The sequence below is a fragment of the Alligator sinensis genome, unplaced genomic scaffold, assembly GCF_000455745.1.
Source record: "Alligator sinensis unplaced genomic scaffold, ASM45574v1 scaffold1196_1, whole genome shotgun sequence".
Taxonomy (NCBI): Eukaryota; Metazoa; Chordata; order Crocodylia; family Alligatoridae; genus Alligator; species Alligator sinensis.
This window is the reverse complement of record NW_005842583.1, coordinates 497,243-510,123: the sequence shown is the minus strand read 5'-3', so window position 1 is coordinate 510,123 and position 12,881 is coordinate 497,243. Positions and strand designations below refer to the sequence as shown.

Here is a 12,881-nt window from a genome sequence, read left to right as displayed (position 1 = left end):
ATTCCTGTGAACAAAAGCTCTGTGTCTGTAAAAGCGATGGTCAGGCAGCACTGGGCTCCCATGCTGTGTACCTGAGTTTGGCTCGCTGCCTGGGTGCTACAGCCTCGAGCAGTTAGGGAGCGGTCAGTGCTTCCCTCACACGCACAGCACTTCCGTGAAGATGGGGGAGGCTACAGGGGTGAGAGCATTAACTTTAGGGAGATGCAGTGCCATTAATTTGAGGTTAATTAAGAGCTGTCCTTGCATTGCCACAACCGTTGTTTCTCTCCTTTCAGTTACCTTACTGAGGAGGTATATCCCTTTAAGAATGAGGCATGATGGGAACCCCCAACAGTGTAAGAAAAGCAGCCTTAACAGAAGGTGCTCAGTGTGGAAGGAGCCCCGGTAGCAAACAGATCTGAAGTGAAGACTCAGGGACTAATTGCTGTTAATGTTCACACTGGCTTGTGTTGGCGCATTCTCAGCTGGACAGCATTTGAATTTGCTAGTATTAGGAAATTGGGCTTTTATTTATTGTTTGCATATCTTGAGTCTGTGCATTTTCAGACTGAGAATCTGGTGACCCAGACAAGCAGGAACACTCTGCAATGCAGCTGACCTACAATTTCCTCTTTCACAGGCTGCCTGCATTTTTCATGATTGTCCTTATCTGTTTTAGTAACTGGCAAGAACGCTCATTCAAACAAATGGTTTTTGCTGACAACCCTGATCTCAGACTAAGATGCTCAGGCGAGGACCTTAGCTGCATGTTCTATAGAGCACTATCTACAATCGGCGCACTCCAAACCATAACTGATCCAGCTGTTAGATAAGAACAATCAGACCTCTGACCCCAATCACTTATCATTAGTAGGCAGTGAAGCTATCGGAAACAAAACGATACTTGCAAGGTGTGTGTGGGTGAACAGGCCAAGTTGTGAAGTTGGTAGAAGGGCCGCCACAGCTCCTCAAACCGTACAGCTGTCTGACTAAGCAAGTTGGGGTCAGACTGAGATTTAGATAGGAGTCACTAAGGAAACCCTTGAACTGTAAGAACTTGTACTGACAAGCAAATGCACCCGTGGTTAAAACAAGGCCTAGGAAAAAATGTCTTTCCATAAATTAACTGGCATGAAGCAAAGCCCTGGGAAAGATAAGGCAGTGTGTAGTCTCAGCACATTAACCAATGGAGGTAAACCTTAACCTCCCAAATGCATTTATTGTGATCTGCTAATACATGTTTTCACTACACACTGCCTTGGTCTATGCTAGAATTGTTCTGTGCCAGCTGCCATAAAGTTTTGGCCACTAATGTGATGCCCAGCTGTGCTACAGAAACACTGTCAGGGGCCATTTAGTCTTCTGGATGAGCCTATATGTGGCCGTCCAAGCTATAAAAAATGCTGTGGTCTTTTCATGAGGATATAGGTGTTATTCACACTAAAACTAGATTAGCTACATCCTGCTCATATATGTTTCCATAGGATTCTGAGTAGTTTCCAATGCTCCTCTCTCCTGTCTTAGTGATGTGTGCTGTTAAAACAGCAGCTGTATTCCACAGGTGGCTGAAGGTATCTGAAATCATCTGGGATGAAAGGCACAACGTAACAAAGCGCAGTAGTGCCTCGTCAGATCATTAATGTCAGACAGCAACTTATGTTGTAGGAAAACCCGCTGCTGCCACTCCATGAATGGTCCAGCTTGAAAGACCTACTTAACACAAGTGTCAAAGTGCAGCAGCGACAAGAAATTTTCCACCTACCAGACGATCAGCAGAAAATACGAAGTCCCCTCTACTGGCTGTCCTGAAAAAGGAAACAAATGCTATTTTAAACTGGTGAACAACTTGCAGACAAAATGAACAGTTACTTGTAACACATTAATTCAAACACAGTACATTTTACACACAATTTATAGCAGGAGACTTTCCCCAGAGCTAACCTGCTTTTAGGTAAAGCACGTTTGACTGAAGTCTCTCTTTAATGGAGGAGATCAGCACCTGGAGAGAGCAAGGCCACAGCAGGGTTTGTCACTTAAAACTGGCTAACAGCACTTTGTAGGAAGCAGTTAGAATATCTACACTAAAGCAGGCTGCTAAGTAGACTTTCCATGGAAAAATGTGACCTTGCTTCCACTCCATCCTGGTTCCAATTCATCACACACATTATAAGCTCCGAGTTCAACATCCTGCTCCAACAGTCAATAGAAAAAATATCACCAAATGGGACAGTACAGTAACCCTGAAAATGCCCAAATGGTCCACCAGTATCATGTGCACATATGTTTCAGTTTTACATGCAACTAATCATGGTGGGCACATTCTCATTTTTTTTAAATGGCCCCAATGCAGTTACTCGCCATTTCCTTCTTTGAATTCCTATAAAGAAACTGGCACTAAACCCCAAATATTTGCAATATTTTAACTAAGTTTGCATGCACGAAAGCCAGGATACTTGATTATTTATTCCCAGGGCAACTAATAATTTGGCCACGTTAAGGTAATTGTTCAAAGGGACTGTGTTGGGCCATTTTAATTTCTCTTCCCATGTCTTATGCTAATCTAAGAGTATTTAATATATACGGTGCTTATATTTTGTCTTACACATTGACAACAACAAATTAGCAACTTCCTGGTGTTCTGGCATTAAAAGGGAACCCGGATATTTTGGATACATTATCTCATGGGCTTCTTGCTAATTCCTGTGATCTTACAACCACCTTGCTTTTTTTAAGGTAAGTTCTATATTAGAATTCACTTGGTTCTCGATGGTATTTAATAATCAAGAAGGAGGGGACAGAACGCACAGGTGACATTTCTAAATTGTTCCATATGATGGTATTTCAGAGGCTTTTGCGAAGCAAGGCAACTAGGTGGCATGACAAGTTAAAACCAGTCCTGACATTCAAAGTGATGCACACTCGAGGAGAATAATATGAACTATTCATAGTCATACCATTTAGTAAGTTTTAAATTAACTATATCAATTGGGAGGGAGAAGAAGAGAGAATCATCACTGTATACAGCCTCAAAGAAACTAGCTCAATGTGCAACATGCAGTCAAAAAGAAAAAAAAGAAAGAAAAGGCAAAAGCCAGCAAGGTATGTGGAACGAGATAAAGAGTAGCACTGAAAATGTGTTCATTCATTGGGAAAACTGTGTTCAGGTCTAATAAACCATTGTCAGAAAAAACAGGGCAGACTGAGAATGTGTGCGCAGATGGTAAGAAATATTTTTAGGGCTGCAGAAAAAGTGTGAAAAGACTGTAACAGTTTACCTTAGAGCACCATAATGCAAATATACAGAACAATGAATGGCCTACAGAAGGCTAGCAGGAGAATGAATAACACTGTTCCCAAATGAAAACCAAGGAAATCTCCAAGAAAGGGGTAAAGTCAAACCTGGTGGTAACAAGTCATCTTGTGGCCAAAGGCTTAATGGGATTCCATATAGATCAGTTACTTACGGATAAGAACACCCAATGCTGTAATAAACTCCAAATGAGTTTTTGAGGGGATGGGAACTCTTCTGTGTTATGACATAAGGCAATCACTAGTTCTCAGGGTTAGAAGCAGCCTTCCTTGGTAGCATTGTCCTCGTAAAAGCTTAATACAAGATATTTCCACCATCCTCAGTAGCATCTGGTGCTGGTTACAATTGATGACTACACAGATGGTTGCTCTGACCTAGTATGGCAATTCCTACATTACTTTTTCTCCTGCTGCCATGTGAAAGTCATTCAAGAAGAAACTTACTATTTGATAGTGCTATGGAATCAAACTGAAAATAATTCTTCAGTTTAATCCTCCTGTCAGGAACTGTAGATGTTAACTGGTACCTGCTATTATTATAACTTTCACATCTATCTCTCTCTATTTTCTTTTTTTAAAAGATGCCTAACCCTTTAACAGCATTGTAGTTGTGGATAAACACTGCCGGGGAAGTCTGAACAAGACTGAAATAAGTCATAAAAGTATTCTTTATGAAACATTCTTTTAAAATATGCTCTGGGCCTAAGCTGTTATGTGTTCAAGGGATAGTGTCTGCTGAGGGGAGATCAGTTATCAAGGCACTAGTCACGGCCTCCTTGCCATGAGACACAGAGCTAATGCACCCAGCATTTTTTTGTTTCAAGTGCCTGTGCTGTTGCAAGTGGAATGTGGATGGGATGCCACCCTCCTTCCAAGCAATGAAGTCATCTTGCTGATGAGTTATGCACTGTTGAGTCATCCCACTCGGTATAGCAGTTGAGAGCATATGCCCTGCTGCTTCACTGTCTTCAGTTCTACATTGTTCACTGCACGTCCTCTGAGGAATAAAAACCTTCAGCAGAATACAATAAAAGCTACAGTAACCTTTAAATACCTGCACCTAAATCCCACCTAATTTCAAATTTAGTTTTTCGAATGAGGCTATTGATCTGAACTAATGAAGTTGCTTCTGGGGTACTCTAGACTAGGTCTGTGTGAACTGGCAAGTATTTGATTCGGATTCAGCCAATTCAGAGGGACAGCAATTCAGTTCGGTGATTCAAATCACTGTCCTGATTCAATTCGGCTGATTCGGATCCAAAGATTTGGCGCCGATTTGGAGATGCAGCCATAGACTAAACAGGCAGCAGTCCTCTAGGATGGTGGACACAGCTGCCTCCAGCTGGTAAGTCTGTTGTGGTGGGGGGGGGGGAGAGGGAGGGGGCAGATCAACACCCCCACAGTGAGGGAGGGCCTGGGGCTGGGACACGCTGCCCAGCCAGGGTAGCAGGGCATGGGACTCAGGGTGGGGGGGCTCCTGCCACTGCGCGCTGCCAATCCGGGAGGGCATGGGAGCGGGCGTGTGCCCCTCGATCTATGTGGGGCAGGCTGGCCTGTGGAAGGCACTGGGATTGGGGGCTATGCCCTCCTGCCGCTTGCCCAGCCTCCCCACACCTCCCGGACAAGCAACAGCTTCGCCCTAGCTGGGCAAGAAGTGGCAGGGCATGGGGATGGGCATGTGCACCCAAATCGGAGCGGGACCGGCAGCAGGGGCTATGGGGAATTTTACGGTGGCTGCAGCCCCCCATATCCTCGACTCCACTGCACCCTGCAGGGCGGGTGGAGCCAGAGCTGCGCTCTGACCTGCGGCTGGAGCTAGCCACCTAGAGCGCAGGCCGGGCTCCACCCGCCCCACAGAGTGTGGCCCATTGGTGAGCAGCTAGGGCTACCCTCCTGGAGCGCAGCCCGGACCAGCCTGCCCTGCACAGATCCGTGGGTGCACACCCGCCCTCCCAGGCTGGCAGCGCGCAGTGGTGGGAACCTCCATCTCCAAGTCACACGCGCAGGGGCAGGGAGTGGCAACTTGCAGTCCATGGGCCAGACCTAGGGGACAGGTGCACTCCCCATGCTGCTGCAGGAACACATAAGCATCAGCAAAGGCTGAGTCCTAGCGTCTGCCCACTCACCCCTGGGTTCACTTGGGCTCGCAGCCTAAAAGGGTTGCCAATCGTGACATTAGAAGTTTCGTAATTCATATCTACTGCCTGAGTGCTAAGGGGTAAAAGCTTCCGCTAAACTTGGAAAAGCTGCAAGACTGAATAAGTATGTGAAAATGCTTCATGAAGGGGGCCAGGGAGAACTGGGATCTATCTTACTGCCCAGCCTATTGTTTTATGAGCCCAACTTGTGTTGACATTAATAACAGCTGCACAGAATGAAGCAACAGGAACATGGACAGCTGTGGAGACAAAAGTAGGCTAAATCAATAATGATGACTTCTTGAACTAACACAAGCTCTCTTTAAAAGGCCTGTGGTAGCATGCTGATCATTTTCACATTCTTAGTCAGAAGGGGAGGCACCTAAGAAAATACCAAGCTGCTAAAGGATGTGGTTTAAGGATCTGCATAGTGCATGCTCTTCCCTGCCTAGCAAGCTACAGTGCCCCCACTGCCTAGCTCCTCTGCAAGGAATAAGCACTGTAATAAATTAGGTTTGAAATGGGGTGCTGCTCAGTTGACAGTTATGAAGGGAAGCTGAGAGTCAAATGAGAGGTGCCTCAAGTTGAGAACCACTGATCTACACAGAATAGGAATGAAGGGAACGCTCCACCTCCTTGTGGTGACAATCTATTCAGACGTCCTCTTGCAGATGCAGCCACTTGCCAAATCCAGCACAACAGAACCAGATGGGAACAGGCTCTGGCATGCTTTGCCCTACGGAGCTGACCAGAATGACACAACCTGGTACACGGCCACTCGGCAAGCTCTTGATCATAAGTAACTTAGATTCTACAAGGATCTCCCGCACGCCTGTGCAATGCATTCTGCATGGCTCCACTGCCTTCTGATATGGAAGGGAGAAAGACCTATTTGCATAAGCTTCCCTTGTCCTGAGCAGCTCCCACTTCTGCCTGCTTCCACACAGCCCAGACAGTTCTCAAGATAACACAGGCCAGAGCAGAGCTACCATGTACTGGAACTAGACCATCCCACGCATGGAGACAGTCCCAAAATGCCTGTCACTGTTCTAGAGTTGGTCCACTCTTTTCTCTCCAACATACCTCAGTTTCATTGTGCTCATTCCAATTGGCTTTTTATGTTATCCCAGTGTCTGAAACTCTATCCATCTTGTGAGGCATTAAACAACCCACCTCCCCTCCTTCATCAGCTTCAACTTGGTGCCATCTGCTCCTTTTATTCTAAATTCTGCCTAGAAAGACAACTGAAATAAGAAGTGATCTGAATATCTTGTAAATAACTCATTTCCATTTCCTGTCCCATACTGTCTATTAACCTCTCACCCTGCTAGCTATATCCATTAAATCAAGCTCTTTGGCGCTGGGAATTAGTCTTAGCCACCCACATCCACAAAGCTGCACCTGCTCTAGAAAAATACTCCCAGCTCTCTCTACTCAAGCACTGCAGCTGCTCAAGCAGCCTAGATGAAGTAGATTATTCTGGCCCAAGAAAAGGGCATCGCATCAAATTCTAGTTAACCTGTGCCTACAACATCCTCCTCATCTGTAGGGCTCAGTAGTACACGCTTTAGAAGCTACCTGAGTGAAAGGCATTATAATAGCACTACATGCTGACAACTCTTCCCCCAGTGGAATACAGCAGTTTATGGAAGTGGACTATGGAAACAAATGTTGCCTTCTGCTTTATTACACCTTACAGGAAATAGCACACAGGAGGCCTGCCTGCTTTTTTTGAAAAGTTGGAGTGGGTTTTTCCCATCTTACACAGTAATGTTGTATTTCTGGTTAATGTTTAGCACAAGGCTTAGAAGTGTCAATTGTAGCACCACTGCCTTTCTATTATGCCATGTTCAAGATAAAGTGCAGCTCCAGAACATTTTGTCATTTCAGCGGATATTTAATGATCCATATTTATGAGCTTTCATGCTCTTCCCCCCACCAAACAAAACTACGTCTTTGCAGAGTTGCAAATAAAGCTAATCCTATTTCTCTCTCAAGGTAAAAATACGAACTGGTGGCTTCTGGGGAGACTTCCCAGGCCCAAAGACCTACATATGAAAAGCACCTGTCTGGAGTTGGCAAGTGGAATTTCCTAGTGTTTTCCTAGGTACCGAACTGTAGGCCAGAGGTCAGTGACCTGTCAGCAACAGCAGGCTGAATTAACTCAGTTTGGTCTGGTGCTGCTGCTGATTCCCACGGCCATCCCAGCTTGGTGGGCCAGATACCATCTCTGCATGAGCTGCAGGTTTCCAACCCCTGCTACTGTCTTCACTAGTTTCAAAACTCTTTCTAAGTGACATGCTTATCACTGGCAAGTCTTGACTGGTGCTTGATATTAGAAAGAGGGATTTAATCTTCCCTCTCCCTTTTGCCAACTCCTAAACCATGGATTTCCTCTGGGTGGACCCTATCCAGTCTGTCTTCCTCTACAGTGAGTCTGCAGAAGCTCCACGTGTCTGTGCCTGTAATACAAATTGTTCCTCCCTATATACTCTAAAGACTTACAGAAAATAAAAACCTTTAACTTATAAGAACAATTATTAAAATCAAAGAAGTTAATATGACAAATATGTACACAGCGTCTTCAACAAGCAAGTGACAACAATGTTATATATAAATCTATGTTGAAAGAACACTTTTAACGTCATGTAATCAAGTTAGGAAACGCCAAAAATAAAATTACACTGAGAGAACAGATCTGCTCTGGAGATGAATTGGGGATGTGCAGTGAAAGAGACTATGCTGTAGAACCTCTTCCTTATTGTTGCAGAAATCAGGTGTGTAGTGTACAAAGACAACACTGTCAGTACTCTGGGAGATTAGGCCCCCCACAGCACTCTAGATCCAGTTCTTGCTCTAGATCTACTCTGGTTTTGAATCCATCTGTTTTGTCCTCCCTGTAACCTGGAGGAGGATGGAGTCACAGAGAACACAGAAAAGACAGGCTCCCATCTCTCAGTTCCAGTGTTCAGCCTTTGGCCAGAGCATGTCTGCTTCTGGGGAAAGTCTTGTGTTGCCCCTGTTGTTTTGGGTGTTAGGCAGGAGCATGGTCTGTCATTCTGTGGGGATGGCATACACAGTCTGGTCAGCAGCAAGCACTATAAGAATTTGTTCAATAAGGAAGAAGTCTTCTGAGATGTTTAGCTGTTAGATTCTAGCAAGTCTGAGTATATATGAACTGTGATTCCCTAACCCGGGGTGGGCAAAATACAGCCTACGAGCCAAATCCAGCCCACTAAGAGATTCTATCTGGCCTGTGGCAGGTTCCTCAGCTCCACCCAGTACAGGCACAGCGGGAAGCCTGGGCTGTGGCATGTGTGGCCAGTCCCACTGGCCCCACACGCACAGCAGGGCAGGGGCAGCATGGCAGTCAGACTCAGCTTCCTGGCAGCTCTTGCAGCGATGATTCACTCTGGCCAGCTGCCCCTTCACCCGCACCCACCACTGGGGGTGCTTAATGGAGTAAGTGAGCAGGGTTTCCATGGAGACCAGCTCAGGACTCCTCCAGGCAGGTGGTGCTCACCTGGGCAGATGGGATGGGACTGCAGGTGGGCAGGGAGCAGAGTCTGGGAGCAGGATGGGCAGGTGGGGCCAGGATTGCGAGGCAGTGATACTGCAGGGCTGGGGCCTGGGGCAGATCCATGATCTGCTCCCTGTATGCCCCTGCAATGGACACCAGTTCCACAGGCAGGAGCATGCAGGGAGCAGACTGAGGCTCTGGCCTGGCCCCCGGCCCCATGCTGTCACTGCCCCACAATCCTGGCCCCACCTGCCCATCCTGCTCCCTGCAGGGTCCTGGTCCAGTCTCCATAAGGACCCCACCCACCCACCATCTAGTGCCCCTGAGCAGTCTGGCAAAGTTTTAAGACCCTGTTTTTTTCATTTACTTGCAACAGTGCTACCTATTAAGGATGTCCGATGCTTCGTCATCACCCCTACCACCATCCATAGTGAGTGATTTAAACCAATGCTCGAGAAGTTTTCAGGAGACCCTAACAGCAAAGGCTTAACCAGACACAGATACAGAAGATAGGAGAAGGACACCAGTGGTGTCTCCTATCAGCTGCTCCACTAGTCTGCTATTCATAGCCTTTTCCCAGGGAGCAACATAAAATTGACAACTGTTGGCAATTTCACTGCTGCCTGGAGGGGTCTCTAAAAATTGTGAAACTGGCAAAGGTCTTCTTCATTTCATGCTGTTGCTTGCTTAAGATATAAGCAGCAGTGCAGGCATGGAGCTTTCTGTCTTCCCAAGTCAGTACAATGCTGTATTGGTTCATTCAGAAGGAACTTTGCAGCCAGAATAAGGAGGGTTTTTTATAAGTAAATGATGGCTTGAGCCCCTCACTCAATAGGTAGGTAGATTTTTGAAGCCCTACCTCGAATTCAGGACAGAACAATTAACTTCTTTTATAAATGAGGGAGAGGAGTGTACGAGTGCCTTCAGAAGCTGTGGCCAGACATTGCAGGCAGACTCTACTTGGCTTACTTTCTACCGTTTGTTCACTCTCTCCTCCCATTCAGCAAGACTGCACTTGTCTGTTTTTTCCAGTCCAGTCTTGCCATTTATAGCCATGTTTAAAATTGCACGATCCCAATTATAGAGAACAGGATGAAAAGCTAAGTCTTCACTGAAGAAAAAAAACAGGTGAGTTTCAGCCTTAAAAAAGTTTACAGCTGCAAAAACCTAGCCAGAGATCCACTGTGGGAAAGTCCAGCTTCTGAAGCATTCTTATTCCATTATCCAGCAGGTAAACAAGAATCACCACAAAACATCAGAAACACATTTTCCTGAGCTACTTTAAGTGCTAGCGATCTATCAGCTTTTACAGAGGAAATACAGCGCCCTGTGTGCCAGTCTTTGTGGGTAAGTAGGAGATGTGAACTTCAAATAAATTTCACTCTTACAATATTTTCCCACCATCCTCTCCTGTTGCATTTGGATGCAGTCATAGTAATGTGTCCTGCTGGCTTTTGTGCTTGATTAGTACAGTTTTCCATATCTTGGTATGGAAATGCTGACCATTAAAAAAAAAAAAAAACCCAAAACCCACAACCACACACCGAACTAGTTCTCATCACAGCACTTAAGTGTGCTCAGCAACGTAGGCCGACGAGCGCATCATCTCAGTGCTCCATTGTCACTGGCTCCTGAACATTGGGTCAAATTCCAAGCTTCAATCCAAGGAACTGTGCCAAGTTATCCAAGCAGTCACCTTGGCCTGATCATGATGTCCTATAACTGCGTTATGCTGGAAGAGAACCGTTACCCTCCAGAGCAAGGCTTTTAAGTGTAGAGAGGGAGCTCTTTGTCTGGAACAGGTCAGAACGACATAGTAATCCTCAATAACTTTGATCTAGCATTGCCGCAACAGAACTACTGTTACTAAACATCTACACTATTACTAAGCATTTATTACTATATCGCTATTACTAAACATCTACAACAGTGAGGCTTGGTTTAAAAATCCTAACACAGGGAACTGTTTTAGGGACAGTATGCAAAGGGTATTAGTATGCAAAGGACATATAAACAAAACACATGTATAGAAGTAAATGTGAATAATTAGCCCAGGAGTCTTTGGGGAAAACTTTCTGGTTATCCCTTAAATCAGTGTCATGCCTTCCTTCCCCTTGGAAACGTATCTGGCTACAAGAGTTGGACCAACATCCTAGGAGCATGCTTCCCTAGGCAGCCTAATCTAAAACCCTGTGAAAAGGGTTCAGCTAGCTATAAAAGGACAGCTCCCTTCCTCAGCATTGCTCCAGAGCCAAACTCATTTTGTTTTCTCTTCTCTTTTACAGCTTTCTGGGAAACCAAGCAGTCAAGGATTTTCTCTATCTTGAACTTTTTGTTCAGGTAAGCTCCCACTAGCTTCTGAGGGGTGGCGAGGGGGAAAGGAATATTAATCATACACGTATTATTCCTCCTCCGCATATATTACCCCTCCTCCTAAAGCCAGTGGCAGAACTGAAAACAGAATGCAGCTAAAACTCCAAGTTACTCATTATGGCCTGTCCCCCATAAGCAACATTTTAGTTTCTATTTAAAATTTGTTTAACATATGAAGTTGTATGTATGCCCTAGCTTTCACCTAGGTCTTTTCTGTAAGCTAGGAAGGAATGACAGGGTACAACATAGCAGGAGTTTGAATAACTACCTCCAAAGATAAGAAAGAAAGCATCTGTAATGGAAATGCTGACATACTTATACGCACGATGACACTAATAGATACAGCTATAACAACTTTTAATGTCATGGAAGGTGAGCAATGGTTCTTCCGGCTCTGAAGCACGGGACCAATATAGTGTTGTTTGCATGTAAATATAGTTCCTCACATGTTCTGCATTTTAACATCCTACATCTAGAACTAGGAAGTCAAGATATAACAAGGAGGTAAACACTGATAGCTACAGCACAAATCAGCCAGGGAAAAGGGAAGAGGCCTATGAGACCTACCTAATCTAAAAAAAAGTCATATAAAATATATATGAGTTTGTAAAAACTTTAAGTCATCTTTCTTCTGATGGGGTGTATACACTGTACCTGCTTTTAGCACAATATAAAACAGGAAAAGGAGATTAACTCTAAAAATCAGGAACTGGTTGTGATTTTGTGTTTATTACATGCATTAAGTAATTTTCAGTCTCAGTCAAAATACTAATATAGGTTAGCTGCATAAAGTCTGATCTTTAAATGTCACCACATTAACCAGACCATCGACTTCCTGGGTACGTGTCACAGTGCTCTGGAGGGAGTTTCTGTTCCAGTCCCAGCCGCTCCTTCCGAGTTAGACCTCAAGAAGGAGCAGCGCGTTGTCCAACAGCTGTTCATTATGAGTGGTGTCGTCTGGCTCCCGAACACAGAGAACCCCACTGGATCGGGAAGTGTCCCGGGAGGGAGGAGAGAAACTACAAACAGAGGCTGATAAAGTGGGAGGGAGGAAGGATGCTGGTCCTATTTGCATTTTGGACAGAACAAGAGACAGGCGTCTGTTTCTGACTCGCTGGCAAGTGAGATTGCATCAGCACCGAGACACTTCACTTGCCACCGCAGACCGACGCACAGCCCCGCTTTCTGCAGACGCAATGTAACTAGAAGCTGGGGAAGGACACGTGTTAAGGCTTTACCTAGACTTGGTTTCCTTGCGGTTTAGGCGGGAGCAGAGGGGGGGGAAATACACTGGGGGAAGACCCAGATGCATCCTCCTCCTGGCCTTGCGCTGTGTCCCAGATGCAAAGAGGACCAGCATCCTTTCTCCCGCTTCAACCATTTCCTAGCCATTAGGGCCGGAGCAAGATCCTCGGTCCAGCCCCCTCCCTGCCCGAGGGGCAGCGGGGATCCCCGCACGATCTCCCCTCCTGCCCGCCCGGCCTGGCAGCTCCTGCAGTGCTGGACAGCAGCGAGCGGCCCCCCGACCCGACCCGACCGACCCGCCCGCCCGCCCTGCCCCG

The 12,881-nt window shown here is 45.8% G+C and overlaps 1 protein-coding gene across 1 annotated transcript in view; it reads right to left on the bottom strand.

The window, feature by feature from the left end:
• The window catches only part of UPRT (uracil phosphoribosyltransferase homolog), a 38,346-nt gene that overhangs the window by 10,227 nt on the left and 15,238 nt on the right, over window positions 1-12,881 (bottom strand). The window contains exons 2-3 of the mRNA XM_025214446.1: window positions 1,742-1,784; window positions 72-170 (exon numbers count right to left, since the gene is read on the bottom strand). Of these exons, the coding sequence (XP_025070231.1) occupies window positions 72-170; window positions 1,742-1,784 (142 nt within the window). The remainder of the gene's footprint in view (window positions 1-71; window positions 171-1,741; window positions 1,785-12,881) is intronic.